Below are 13,227 nucleotides of genomic sequence, written 5' to 3'. Positions count from 1 at the left end.
TATAGGCAAGTATTATACGTGTGAAGTTTTATGTGATATTTAAATAAATTTATTTATAATTACATATTTCATAAATTTTATTGTGCAGATTATGAAATTGAAGCGCGTATCAAGTGAGAGATGCTTTTCCTATATTTTAAAATCTTATCATTTAATTTTTTATATTAAGTGTTATTCTTATAAATATATTATTATTAAATGATATTTATATGTATAAAAATTTATAAATATTATTAAATGCTCATATAATTATATTATCTGATTTTTATTTTATTAAATTTTAATAATATAATTATTTATTACGTCATCCGGTTCGACCCCGGTTTGACCGGTCGAACCGATTGAACCGTGAACCTCTCCCTCTTCCGGTTCGTTGTCCGGTCCGATTTTCACAACCTTGATTATACTACTAAAAGTAAACGGTGTGAATGTGTGATTGATAGTCTAGTTCTTCATTGATAGTCAAAACCTTCGATAGTTAAATCTAAAGCTAAACAACAATGAATTAGTAAAAAAAAAAAGAAAGAAAGGAAAAAGAGTCAAAGCGTGAGGAAAACCTGGAAATGAATGGAGAGCCGATCTTCCCAATCCTTCTCTTCTTCTGCTTCTGCTACAGCTCCTTCGCAATCGACACTCTTACTCCATCTCGTCCCCTCTCCAATGGCGAAACCCTAATCTCCATAAACGGAACATTCACCCTCGGCATCTTCACCCCGCCAAATACAACCAACCGCTATATAGGTATATAGTACCACAATATCGCTGCACAAACCGTGGTCTGGGTCGCCAATCGTCGGAATCCCATTCCCCATCTCAACGCAACACGCTCAATCACCGCAGACGATGCATCTCTCCATCTCACAATCTCCGGTAACTCCATCCCTCTCTGGTCTTCCCCTTCCTTCCCCAATTCAAACCCCAATCCCATCGCCCAACTTCTCGAATCCGGCAATTTTGTTGTCAAATCGCCGGATTCAAACTCCATCTTATGGCAGAGTTTCGACCATCCGACAAATACCTTGCTCCCCGGTATGAAATTTGGTCCTAATCTCAAAACCGGCATCGATCGCAATCTCACCTCATGGCGGAGCTTATCTGATCCATCGCCGGGGAAATATGCCCTAGCGATCGACCCGATCGGTGTTCACCAACTGGTCATCCGCGAATCATCTGGCGGATGGATCTGGCGCGGCGGACCATGGAACGGCTTCGGCTTCTCCGGCGCCGATCCCGAACATTTCTTCGATCTTGCCCTCTACCAGGAGTTCATCTCCCGCTTCATCTCCACTCCGGAGGAGATTTACTACTACTACAACACGGTCAGCGACGCCATTTTCACTGTGAAAATGCATCAAAATGGGACAGATAGACGATACGAATGGAAAGCGTCATTGCAGCAGTGGGAGATTGGTCAAATGGGTGTGTGAGAGAGGCGGCTCTTGGCTGCGGGAAGAATGGAACCGATGAGTTCATGGTGGTGCGCGCCGCGAAGCTGCCGGACACAATGGAGGCGGCGGCGAATATGAGCTTGGACTTGGATGGGTGTCGGACAAGGTGTTTGATGAATTGCTCCTGCAATGGCTATGCCAACGCTGATCTTAGCAGCAGAGGAAATGGATGCATTACTTGGATGACGGAGATTAAGGATCTCAGAGTCTATGCGAACGGCGAGAAGGATCTTTACGTTCGAGTCGCCCCACGTGATAAAGGTACGGATAGTTCTTGCAGTTAGTGATGTTTAATTTTAATAAAATTTTAGATTATAATATATTAATTTATATTAAGGAGTTTTATAGCCATGGGAGTTATTTTAAAAGTGTATAATTTTTAACTAATTAAAATTTTATAATTTCATTCATCACAAAGTAATTATTGATGGCATAAAATTGTTTTTTTATTTTAATTATGATTGAAAAAATTTAGATTTATTGCATGTCTGAACATTCACCGTGACATAGAGATAAAGAGTTTAATGTCTTAATTTTACACTAAGGATCATAAAAACACATATGAGAGAGAGGGGGAACAATAGTAGGATAATAGCGGTCAGAGAGTTGCAGTTGGAGGTTTAAAAGATCATAGCCAAACAGTGGTGGTCTAAGGACTGCAATTGGGCGATGAAGATCGAAGGACTGTAAAAGCATAGGGGTGAACAATAATTGTGTTTTTACTATTCACAATCACAAAATCGAATGACTCTGTGTTCGAAGTCGGATCGTAATAATCTCTCCAAGAAAGAAGGATAGTTGAGCAAATGGAGTAATTTTTAGATGCATTATATATTTTTTTTTTCATGGCAATTTTAAGGCAAAGCCCTAATCATTATATCTATCTATGTAACTGTTTCCATAAAGAGAATTATTGATTGGAGGGTTTAGGCCCACTTGATCCATAGGCTTTTTTGACACTATTCAGAAAGGGGGATTTGATGGAAGCCTTAGACCTCTATGTAAAAAATTGTTAATGAGCCGCCGATGTTTAATTTGATTGGTAAACAAGTATAGTTGTGAATCCTTCAACTTGTGCTCGATTTCTGGGGTGGATGCCTCTTCAAAATTAGCTGAGGATTAATCAAGTAAATTATAAAACATAACAAATCTATCAACTCAAGTAAATTTTCTAAATAAAATTAGAAATCAGAAGAATTTAGCACCAAAGAAAGCTATTCATCAGATTAAAATCAAACTATGAATATCATTTAAGTGGCTCAAAACAATGGAAATGACCAAACAATAAGATGAAGAAATGAAAATTTGATCTTTTTTGCAAGTAAACAACAATTCCTTCACATGGAGGATTTAAGCAACAGAGAGTATACACTACATGAATGAAAAATCATGAATGCAAAGAACACAAAAAAAATTTGCCAGCAGACAATGATACCAGCCACCGCTTAAAGAGCAAAATACAACTCAAACAAACATATTCCAGAAGCATAGGGACAACATAAATATATAGACTCTGAAGTGAAGATAAGCTTTCCAAGGAGGAAGACTGTAAGGATTTGAGCCCTCCAAAATACCAGCTGAGAAAGAGAAGACCTAACTTTGTTAATCTTAGCCTTACACGTGTTATTTAGGCCTTATATCGATACTAGGAATGTGAGCAATCTTGTGCCTATCGGAGCCTCCATCCTCTCCATAGCGTTCTTTTAACTCTGGATGACATTTCCCCCAAATTGTTAGAGATTTCAAAGAGGGAGGAAGGTTCGGTACTCACACCATAATTGAAGAAATTTGAATAAAATTTTGGACTTTTTTAAATCAGTTAAATGGGCTGATTTAATTTTTTTTTTTAATAAATTTACATTATTAATATCAAATATGTAATTAGTTAAATTTTCTCTTGAACTCAAGAAAAAATTTAATGCAAATGAAATCTTATGCAACCTCAATTTGAGTAGACTTGGCTTAATTTTATTTGCTCTGACTCAACTCCAAAAATGAAACGATGAAGATTATAAATTTGATCTTTAAAAAGAGGACAAATAAAGCAAAGAGTTGCATATGGCCAAGAACATTATGGTTCTTGATAATGAGTTCTGCTTCGTTAGTAATTTTATTCATAATATATTCAAATACAAAAAGAAAATTGGTAGAAAAATGGCTTTTATATAATATGAAGAAGATTCTCTTTAGGATGAGCTTGATTACACTGAGTTTAAAATTTCATCACAATAAGTTGCTTTTTATACGAGAAGCAGTACTAGTTGAAGCCTTCAAAGTAACATCAAGCAAGCAAATCAAAATAATAAAAAAAATGCTTTATTGATTGTTTTTCTGCTTTTGCTGGCAAGCCTCCCTGTCTTCAATAGGGATGTCAATATTGAACATGACCCGAAAACTCGACACGAAAATTTTGAGTTTGGGTCAACCCGAACCCGAAACGGGTTGGGTTCGGGTTGACCTAGAAACCTGAGCATGACCCAGTTTTAACCCAGATCAGCGTATATATGGGATTTTGTCGAAGAAGCGCACGAAACAGAGAAGGTTATTCACAGCGAGGCAACGAGCAAACACCATCGTTGCTTGTAGTGAGACGAGCAAAGAGTGGCGACTCTATTTACTGAGCAAACAATTTACTGATACTAATATAACACTGAAAAATATCGTGATAGTCATGACTTCTTATTTGTTTAGTATGACTCTTGAAATGCATGTTTTTGAAGCATCATTTTTATTATTATACAGATGTATTGTTACTACACCGATTTACTGTTATTACATTATTCTATTATTCCTGTCACTAGATTGTTACTGTTATTGATAAAGATACTAATACAATTTGATACTGATGATTCACTGAACTGATATTATGCATGTGATATACTGAGAATGTGATATAAAATAACTTGATATCATGTGTACACTATTATATAATTTTACTATATTTACATATTTTAGCAGGTTTTATTGATATTTAGATTTGATGCTTTATCTGATTTATGTACGGATATAATTATTTTTTATAGATTTGCCTCCCGTACCGGTTTACCACTTTATTGACTTTTGTATCATACTGTTTTATTGTTTACAGGTTTTATTGCTACTGCATGTGAGTTTACTATTTCTATACTGATTCAATGATCATATGGATGCAACTTCTATGATTTGACTATTAGACATGCATATTACTCCTTTACCGTGCTTTGAATTCAGTTGTAGGTTTTGGTGACCTACTGGATTTTTTAAGTTTATTATATGTGGTTAAATGTTTTCAGTTCAGGACAGAGGAGCAAGAGTGTGAGGCTGGTCAGAGTTCTTCAGGTTCTATTTCTTTTTATTTTAGTTATTCTTTTGTACTAAGTACATGATAGATATGTGATGATTATGTAAGTCCTAAGTAGTGTATATGACTTTTGAGAATGAATAGATATGTAAACTGATGTTTTAAATTGTAGAATATATTATACTTTTTATTACTAATAGATGCCATTAGATAGCTCTAGTTGTTGATTATTTAAAGGATAAATGAATAATTCTTCCAATTTAAATTCTATACATCACAATTGGTATCAAAGTATGGTTATTGGAAGAATTGATTGTTGTTTATTAAAAGATTAAAAAAAAAAAATTCTTCCAAATTAGATCCCGAGGCATCACACAATGGATCATAACTATTGTAATTAATAAACAAAGGAAAGAAAAGTAAAACCAACAGAAGAACAAGTCGGGGCTAGAAGTAGCAGGCAAAAGCAGATCGACGAGGCAGACGAACAAACCAACCAACATGCAGGAAGATATTAGAAAAAGAAACATGTAAGAGAAGAAATAAACAAAATCCACCAGGCTACAAGTAGAGCCTACAAAGAGCCACCACACTTCCCATGTCTGTGTCTTGGTGGATTTTGTTTATTTCTTCCCATGTCTGTAAAGTTAATAAACCTTCATAGTGACCAATTGACCATCCACCACCAAATAGAATGGGACTTCGAAGTTTTGAAAACAATTAACACAACAAAAGCTCCCATTCCATTAATTTCTTACAATATTTACACATTAGAGGATTTTCATAGACAATGCATAGAAATCTAAAATAAAAAATATATAATATTTGAAATTAAGTAAAAAAACAAAGAAAATATGCTGGCTTGAATGGAGCCTTTTGATTCAGTCTATCTCAAAAATTACGACGACTAGCTTATTTCCATTGAGCGAGCTCAAAGTTTATCGGTCAAAATATATTATAAATAAAGTCAAGCTTATCTCAAGTTAATCTTAGGCTTCGTTTGGAAAAGCTTTTCATAGCTTTCTAAAACAACTTTTTAAAACAAAAATTATAATTCAAGAAAATTTTTAAAAGAAATTATGACTCTGTGTTGTCCACTCTCCTATAGAGAAACCCTCATCTCCGCAAACGGAACCTTTGCGCTCGGCTTCTTCACCCCTCCAAACACCACCAACAGCTATATAGGCATTTGGTACCGCAATCTCGCTGTTCAAACCGTCGTCTGGGTTGCCAATCGCCGGAATCCCATTCACAACATCAACGCAACACTGTCAATCATCGCCGACGACGCATCTCTCCATCTCATAACTTCTGGCAACTCCACTCCTCTTTGGTCTTCCCCTTCCTTCCCCAATTCCATTCCCAATCCCGTCGCTCAACTTCTCGACACCGGTAATTTGGTCATCAGAGCTTCGAATTCCAGCTCCCACTTATGGCAGAGTTTCGATTACCCAACCGACACCTTGCTCTCCGGGATGAAGCTTGGCCCGGAACTGAAAATCGGCATCGATCGGAATCTCACGTCGTGGCTGAGCAACTCCGATCCATCGCCGGGGAAATATTCCTTAGTGATCGACACCATCGGCGTTCCCCAACTGGTCATCCGCGATCTCTCTGGAAGCTGGATCTGGCGCGGCGGGCCATGGAACGGCTACGCCTTCACCGGTGCCTGCCCTAAAGGATTATTCTCCACCGACCTCTACAGATACTTCAACCAAGGCTTCAACTCCACTCCGGAGGAGATTTTTTTCTACTACAACACGACCGGCGACGCCATTTCTACGCTGATCATGGATCAAAAAGGGGTAGCCAGAATATACCAATGGAAAGCATCGTCTCAGAATTGGAATCTTATTTGGTTCGCACCAAGTGATCCTTGCGACTTCTTTCCGGCGTGCGGAACCAATGCGATATGCGATTCCAGCAGCTTGCCGATGTGTCAGTGTCTTGGTGGATTTAATCCCAAGAATCCGGTGAATTGGATCGAGGGAAATTGGTCTGATGGGTGCGTTAGGGGGGCAGCGCTTGGCTGCAGCGAGAACGGAACCGACGAGTTCTTGGTGGTGCGCGGCATGACGCTGCCGGATACGACGGAGGCGGTGGCGAATATGAGCTTGGGCTTGGATGAGTGTAAGACAAGGTGTTTGATGAATTGCTCCTGTACGGCTTATGCAAGCGTCTATCTTAATGGCGGGGGAGGATTTGGATGCATTATTTGGATGAAGGAGATTAAAGATCTCAGATCCTCTGCGGACGACAGGCAGCAGGATCTCTTCGTTCGGGTTGCCGCACCCGCTAATGGATCTAACGGTATATATATCATTACTCAATTAAATTCTATTTTAACACAAAGCTATTTTTAAAATTTTGCCTGACATTGTTGGATACGGTACGGCTCTTTGGTTCATTGCATTTACGATCCTAATTTTACTTTGACTAACATTAAGATATGGCATTGGTCGGGCTGGCAATTATTGTTTCTCTAATTTATGCTTGAATTGTTCAAATAGTAGATCTAAGATGTGAAGTGAACATTGTGTCTTCTCTCTAAGTACGTGAACTTCAGGTGATATTTATGAAACTTTCAATTTTATGTCATTGAAGCCTTGAAGAAACAATAAAATAAGAGAATTGATTAAAATATTGAAAGAAGAAACTATGGCTTTTGTTAGGTATTCGTCCAGTTTTAGATTATTTGTTCCTTAGTGTAGAAAGCAAAAGCAAGAACAGGGAAGAATAGTAGAAAAGACCGAAATGAAGAAATGTAAATCTTGATCTTATTAGCATTGCCGACAGGTTATATATAGATACAATATGATTCATGTAATGGCTGCCAGATCAGCATTTTGTAAAATACATTTGTGTTTATTATTATGCACTAATACATTGAATGACTTTCAGTTTGGTGCGAAGGTTGATAAATCGAGGAGTAGATAGAGCCTTGGTGAAGATATCGGCTATTTGGTCGTTTGTGCTTATGGGTAGAAGACGGACATGTTTGTTTTGGATGTGATCTCGAATGAACTTTTGATCTATCTCGATGTGTTTCGTTCGGACATGAAATATTGGATTGTCGACGAGTGCAATTGCTGAAGTATTGTCGCAGAACATATCCGTTGGATGTTGTTGTTGAACACCGAAATCAGCTAGTAGCCTTCTAAGCCAAATTATGTCCGATGTTAAAGAAGCCAGGGCGCGGTACTCGGACTCGGTTGAGGAACGAGCTACTGTCTGTTGTTTCTTCACTGTCCATGAGATGAGAGTCCCCTAGGAAGGAGCAGTATCTAGACGTTGATTTGCGAGTGCTCGGGTCATCGGCCCAATCGACATCTGAAAAAGATTGAAGAACTAGTTTAGACTTTGTAATAGGGATACCGTAGTAGATAGTACCTTTGATGTATCGTAGAAGGCGTTTGAGGAGATAGATGTGTTGTGGTTGAGGATCCTGCATATATGCTGAGAAAATTGATTCACGCTGAGGGCTATGTCAGGTCTAGTAATGATTAAGTACTGCAGCTAGCCTGTGATTTTGCGATATAATTGCTGATCCGAGAGGTATAGATCCGGCGAAAAAAATGAAGGCATTTGGTGCACGTCGGGTTTGCCAAGGATTTGCAATTTTCTAGATGTGTTTGCTGTAGAATAGATGCGGCATAATGCTTTTGAGATAGGAAATACATATGGGAACTTTTGTTTATTTTGATGCCCAGAAAATCGTTCACTGTTCTTAGTTGTTTCATGGAAAACCGATTTGTCAATTGATGAATAACAGAGGTGATAGCTGCGGAATCGTTACCAGTTAGTAAAATATCATCAATGTAAATTAACAAGAAAATATGAATGTTTTGTTTGTGCAAGATAAGTAACGAAGGATCAGCCGTGCTGTGTTTGAACCCGATGGAGATGAGATACTCCGTGAATGTGTTATACCATTGTCGTGGAGCTTGTTGAAGTCCGTAAATGACCTTGTAAAGATGGAAAACGTGATTTGGATGAATATCGTCCACAAAGTCTCTAGGTTGAGTCATGTAAACCGTTTCGGAGAGAGTGTCGTGGAGAAACACCTTTGCTACGTAGAGTTGTTGAATTTGCATGACTCGAATCGTAGGTAGTTTGACGACTAGACTAAATGTTTTGTTGTAGTCCAGCCCAAACTCTTGATGGTTGCCCTGTGCCACGAGCCGAGCTTTGTACTTGGCTATAGACCCGTCTGAGTGATGTTTGATCCGGTAGATCCACTTACATCCCAGAACCAGAGCACCTTTTGGTTGTTCTACGAGACTCCAGGTTCCCCGCTGTTGTAGAGCGAGGAATTTAGATTTCATTGCCTCACGCCATTCTCGGTGTTTAGCTGCCGCTGCATAGGTGGATGGAGCGGGACTTGCATATGGCACCGAAGTATCGTGAAGGATGTTTAATCTATTAACCGGTTTGAGAGTTCCCTTTTGATTTCTGGTAATCATAGGGTGACGAGTTTGTTGAGGAGCTGGCGACATTGTAGGATATTGAGGTAGAGATTCAGAGAAGTTTGGCGTTACGCTGGTTGAATCTTGAGTGGGTTGTATGATGGATCTTGGTATGGTAGGTACACGGTTTGGCGGTGTAGTTTTTTTGGATGTTGGAATGAGCAATGATGATGGAGTATCTTGAGAGGTGCTGATATGATGTGAAGGTAGTAAACTGAAAGGAAACATGGTTTCTTCAAACGTAATGTTATGAGAGATTATAATTTTGTTGGTGGACGTGTCTAAACATCTGTAACCTTTGTGCTTATCGGAATAACCAAGAAACACGCATAAGGGGGATTTGGTGTGAAGTTTGTGGTGAGAGTGAGGAGGGTATAACGGAAAGCACACACATCCAAATGTTCTTAGATGTGTGTAGTCTGGTTTGTATTGATGAAATAGTTCATAAGGCGTGAGATTGGAGGTTATTGGTGACGACATTCTATTGATAAGGTATATAGCTGTAATAACAGTTTCTGGCCAGTGCATATACGGAATTGACGCAGCTTTGAGCAAGGTTCTTGTTGTTTCTATGATATGCCGATGTTTCCTCTCTACTACTCCGTTTTGTTCCGGAGTATATGGACATGACACTTGGTGCTGAATGCCTTGATTGCTAAGAAATTGAGTAAATTTGTGATTGACAAATTCTGAGCCACCATCGGTCCTGAAAACTTGAATAGTTTTAGATGTGTATTTTCAACAAAAGATTTGAAATGAACGAAAATTTCATAAACTTCGGATTTGTAGCTCATCGGAAAAATTCACGAAAAACGAGAGAAGTCGTCTACAAACAAAACGTAGTATCTATATCCTTGTACAGACATTATTGGGGCAGGCCGCCAGAAATCTAAGTGAATAAGGGAAAGAATAGACGAACGACGATTAAAAGATTTATCAAAACATAGTTTGTGTCCTTTAGTTTGTTTACAAGATAGACAAGAAAAAGCTAATGTTTAAGTGCGGGTTGCTTCTGGCAATAGTGGAGATGGTTCTTGCATTAGGATGGCCGAGCCTATCGTTCCAAGAGGATGCCCGAGTGGTTGTTGTTGATAACGCCAAATTTTTGCTGAGAGCGGACGGAACCTGTATAGGATAGAGGCCATTTTTACATGGTCCTTGAAGCAACACTTGATGAGTCTTCATGTCCTTGAAAACAAAACCATGAGGATCAAATGTTATTGAGATATTATTGTCACGAGTAAGTTGAGAAATGGAGATCAAATTATAAGCAAGTAAAGGTGTATGAAATATTTTCAATAGATCTAACTTACGGGGGGGAGTCGGTAACACGTCAGTGCCGGAATTGGCTATGTTTACCGATCTCCCATCACCTATTGTGATCGTCTCATGTCCATGATACAGAGCCGAAACATTCATGTTGTCGAGCGATTGAGCCAGATGCGATGTCGCCCCTGAATCAAGATACCAGTTGTTGTATGTGCTGTCTGAGATAGCGGCAAGAGCAGTTGGCTGATTCGTTTGTTGCGATGGAGTGTATGTGGGATCCATGCGATGCTAGCAACTGTGAGCAAGATGACCCATCTTGGAGCAAATTTGACAAACGACTGTAGAGTTCGCTGTGGTGCGGGTAGCAGAGGAAGCAGTTTGATTGTTGCGACCCTGATATCTCCGTCCACGATCGCGAGCAGAGAAGAGAGTGGTGTTTGGATCAGGTGATTGACGAAGAAGATTAGAGGCAAGATTCACCTCTTCAATTAACAGTAACGCATATAACTGATCGAGCGTGATTGGAGTCAACATTATGCGGATTGCCGTTTTAAAGGATTGGTAGGAGATGGGTAGTCCATTCAGAATGTAGAGGATCACATCTTCCGTGTCTATTGACGAACCGGATGCAGCAATTTGATCAACTAAGATCTTGATTCCAGACAGATATTGCGTTAAGGTCTGATTCTTAAGAGAGATGTGGTGAAGTGCGTTATTTAGTTGAATCACTTTGGACCCGTTGGAAGATTGAAATCTTGATTCAAGGGTGGACAAGATTTCAAATGTTGATTGAAGATGAACAACGTAAGGAAGAATTGAGGGGGAGATTGTTGAACAAAATGCAGCGAATAGGTTTTGATCTATAAGATTGGTGAGATTTTCCGAGGTATTCAACGAAGAATTTCGCTCGGATTGAGTATTCTCAGTAGATGTCGAAGAGAAAGATTCAAGGTACTTATCGAAGCGATTTGCCTTGAATATCTTGATGATCTGTGCATGCCAGATTGTGTAATTGTCGGCGGCTAGCTGAACAGAGACAATGGATTTGAGGTTAGCGACGACGAACTTCAGAGCGGGCGAAAGAAATGCTTCGTTTGATCCATAAGCGTCGGGATGGTCTCGAAGCTATGATGTGGCGGAGATCGACATTGCGAACAGGATCAGGAACTTTCGCAGTCTGATACCATGTAGAAAGCAAAAGCAAGAACAGGGAAGAACAGTAGAAAAGACCGAAATGAAGAAATGTAAATCTTGATCTTATTAGCATTGCCGACATGTTATATATAGATACAATATGATTCATGTAATGACTGCCACGTCAGCATTTTGTAAAATACATTTGTGTTTATTATTATGCACTAATACTTAGGACCTTGTTGTCTTAGTAGATTCATTCTTCTATAAATAGAAGGGGTTGCAATGGAGATTGGAAGCTCTTCGAAGAGGATTAAAGAAAATTTCACGTTAGCTCTCTCTCCCTCTCTTCCCCCTCCCCCTCTCTCATCCAAGAAGATTCAACTTCCTCAAAAACATTCATATCAGTTTTGTTTAAGATAACTTTTTTACTGCTTATTAAAGTAGTTTTCCAGTACACAAATTTTTAGTTCAAAAAAATTTTGAAATAAAAAGTTAATTTAGAAAGCTCTCACAAACAAAACCTATATTGTGTGAGAAGAACAAGCGACGTTTGGTTGATCATCTACATGACAAAGACAAAGCAATTGAAGTAATGAGATTTATAAAATCATGTTAAATTGATGAAGTATGAGCCAATTAAATATTGATTTTCATGAAGCCGAAAGAAGTGAAGGGGAAAATCTATCAACTATATGTTATGTTGGAATGTTGGCATTCTTAATGGAGTTATTAAACCAAATATTTATGTGTAGCTACTACAAGATCTTTAGGTAGAATGAGAAAAAATCAAACGTTTAATTATCACATGCATTGAATTAAGCCCCCAATAATGATATTGTAAATCTTTTATGTAAATATTTTTGCTCAACTTTTATCCAAATATGCTTGTAAGTTCAAAATGCATGGTTGTAAATTTGATTAACATAAGTAAAAAAGTTCATCATCATCATTAACTTGATCCCATCCATTTGGGATTGAATACCATGATTAAGTTAGCTCTATTTTTTTGTATAGTTTAAGTTAGCTCAATTATAATAAATTATATAGAATTTAGTCATGTCTAGGGATAAATGATTTTGATATTTGGTAATCCGCAAAGATGTTCCATGTTAATATTTATATGAATAATACTTGTGGTAGTTGTTTTGATGATAAGAAGAGCACATTATGTTATAAATGCACTCTTAGTTTTGGACGCCAAGTTATAGACTCTAATTTCTATCAAAAGGTTTAACGGCGAGCTGACCTAATGTGCTCTTATAGGAAACAAGATATTAGAGTTTTCAAGAAACTAAATTAATGAAGAATTTTAAGAAATAATTCACTCTTCTTAGAAATGCATAAGTGATAAAAGTTTTGACATGCAAGACAATATCTTATAAACTTCTAGCTCGTGGAGATAATCTAACTATATATTAATAAAATTCTAATGTACTACCGAGGAATCTAAAAAGAGGATACAACAACAACAACAACAACATCAAGCCTTTATCCCACTACGTGGGGTCGGCTACATGAATCCTTTTTCTCCATTGTGTCCTATTAAAAGCCAAATTCTCGTTTAAATCTAATAAAGAAAGGTCATTCCTAATATTTTCTAACCAAGTATTTTTAGGTCTACCCCTAC

At 38.1% G+C, this 13,227-nt stretch overlaps 1 protein-coding gene and 1 pseudogene across 1 annotated transcript in view; both read left to right on the top strand.

Moving 5' to 3' along the window:
• Positions 1-557: 557 nt before the first annotated feature.
• Positions 558-1,427, top strand: LOC114580275 (annotated as a pseudogene).
• Positions 1,428-6,069: 4,642 nt separating this feature from the next.
• Positions 6,070-13,227, top strand: part of LOC110109632 (receptor-like serine/threonine-protein kinase SD1-8) — a 31,263-nt gene continuing 24,105 nt past the window's right edge. The window contains exon 1 of the mRNA XM_028697319.1: positions 6,070-7,038. Within this exon, the coding sequence (XP_028553152.1) occupies positions 6,204-7,038 (835 nt within the window). The 5' untranslated portion in view covers positions 6,070-6,203. The remainder of the gene's footprint in view (positions 7,039-13,227) is intronic.

This window comes from Dendrobium catenatum, unplaced genomic scaffold, assembly GCF_001605985.2.
Source record: "Dendrobium catenatum unplaced genomic scaffold, ASM160598v2 fragScaff_scaffold_913, whole genome shotgun sequence".
NCBI lineage: Eukaryota > Viridiplantae > Streptophyta > Magnoliopsida > Asparagales > Orchidaceae > Dendrobium > Dendrobium catenatum.
This window is presented reverse-complemented; position numbering and strand designations above follow the sequence as displayed.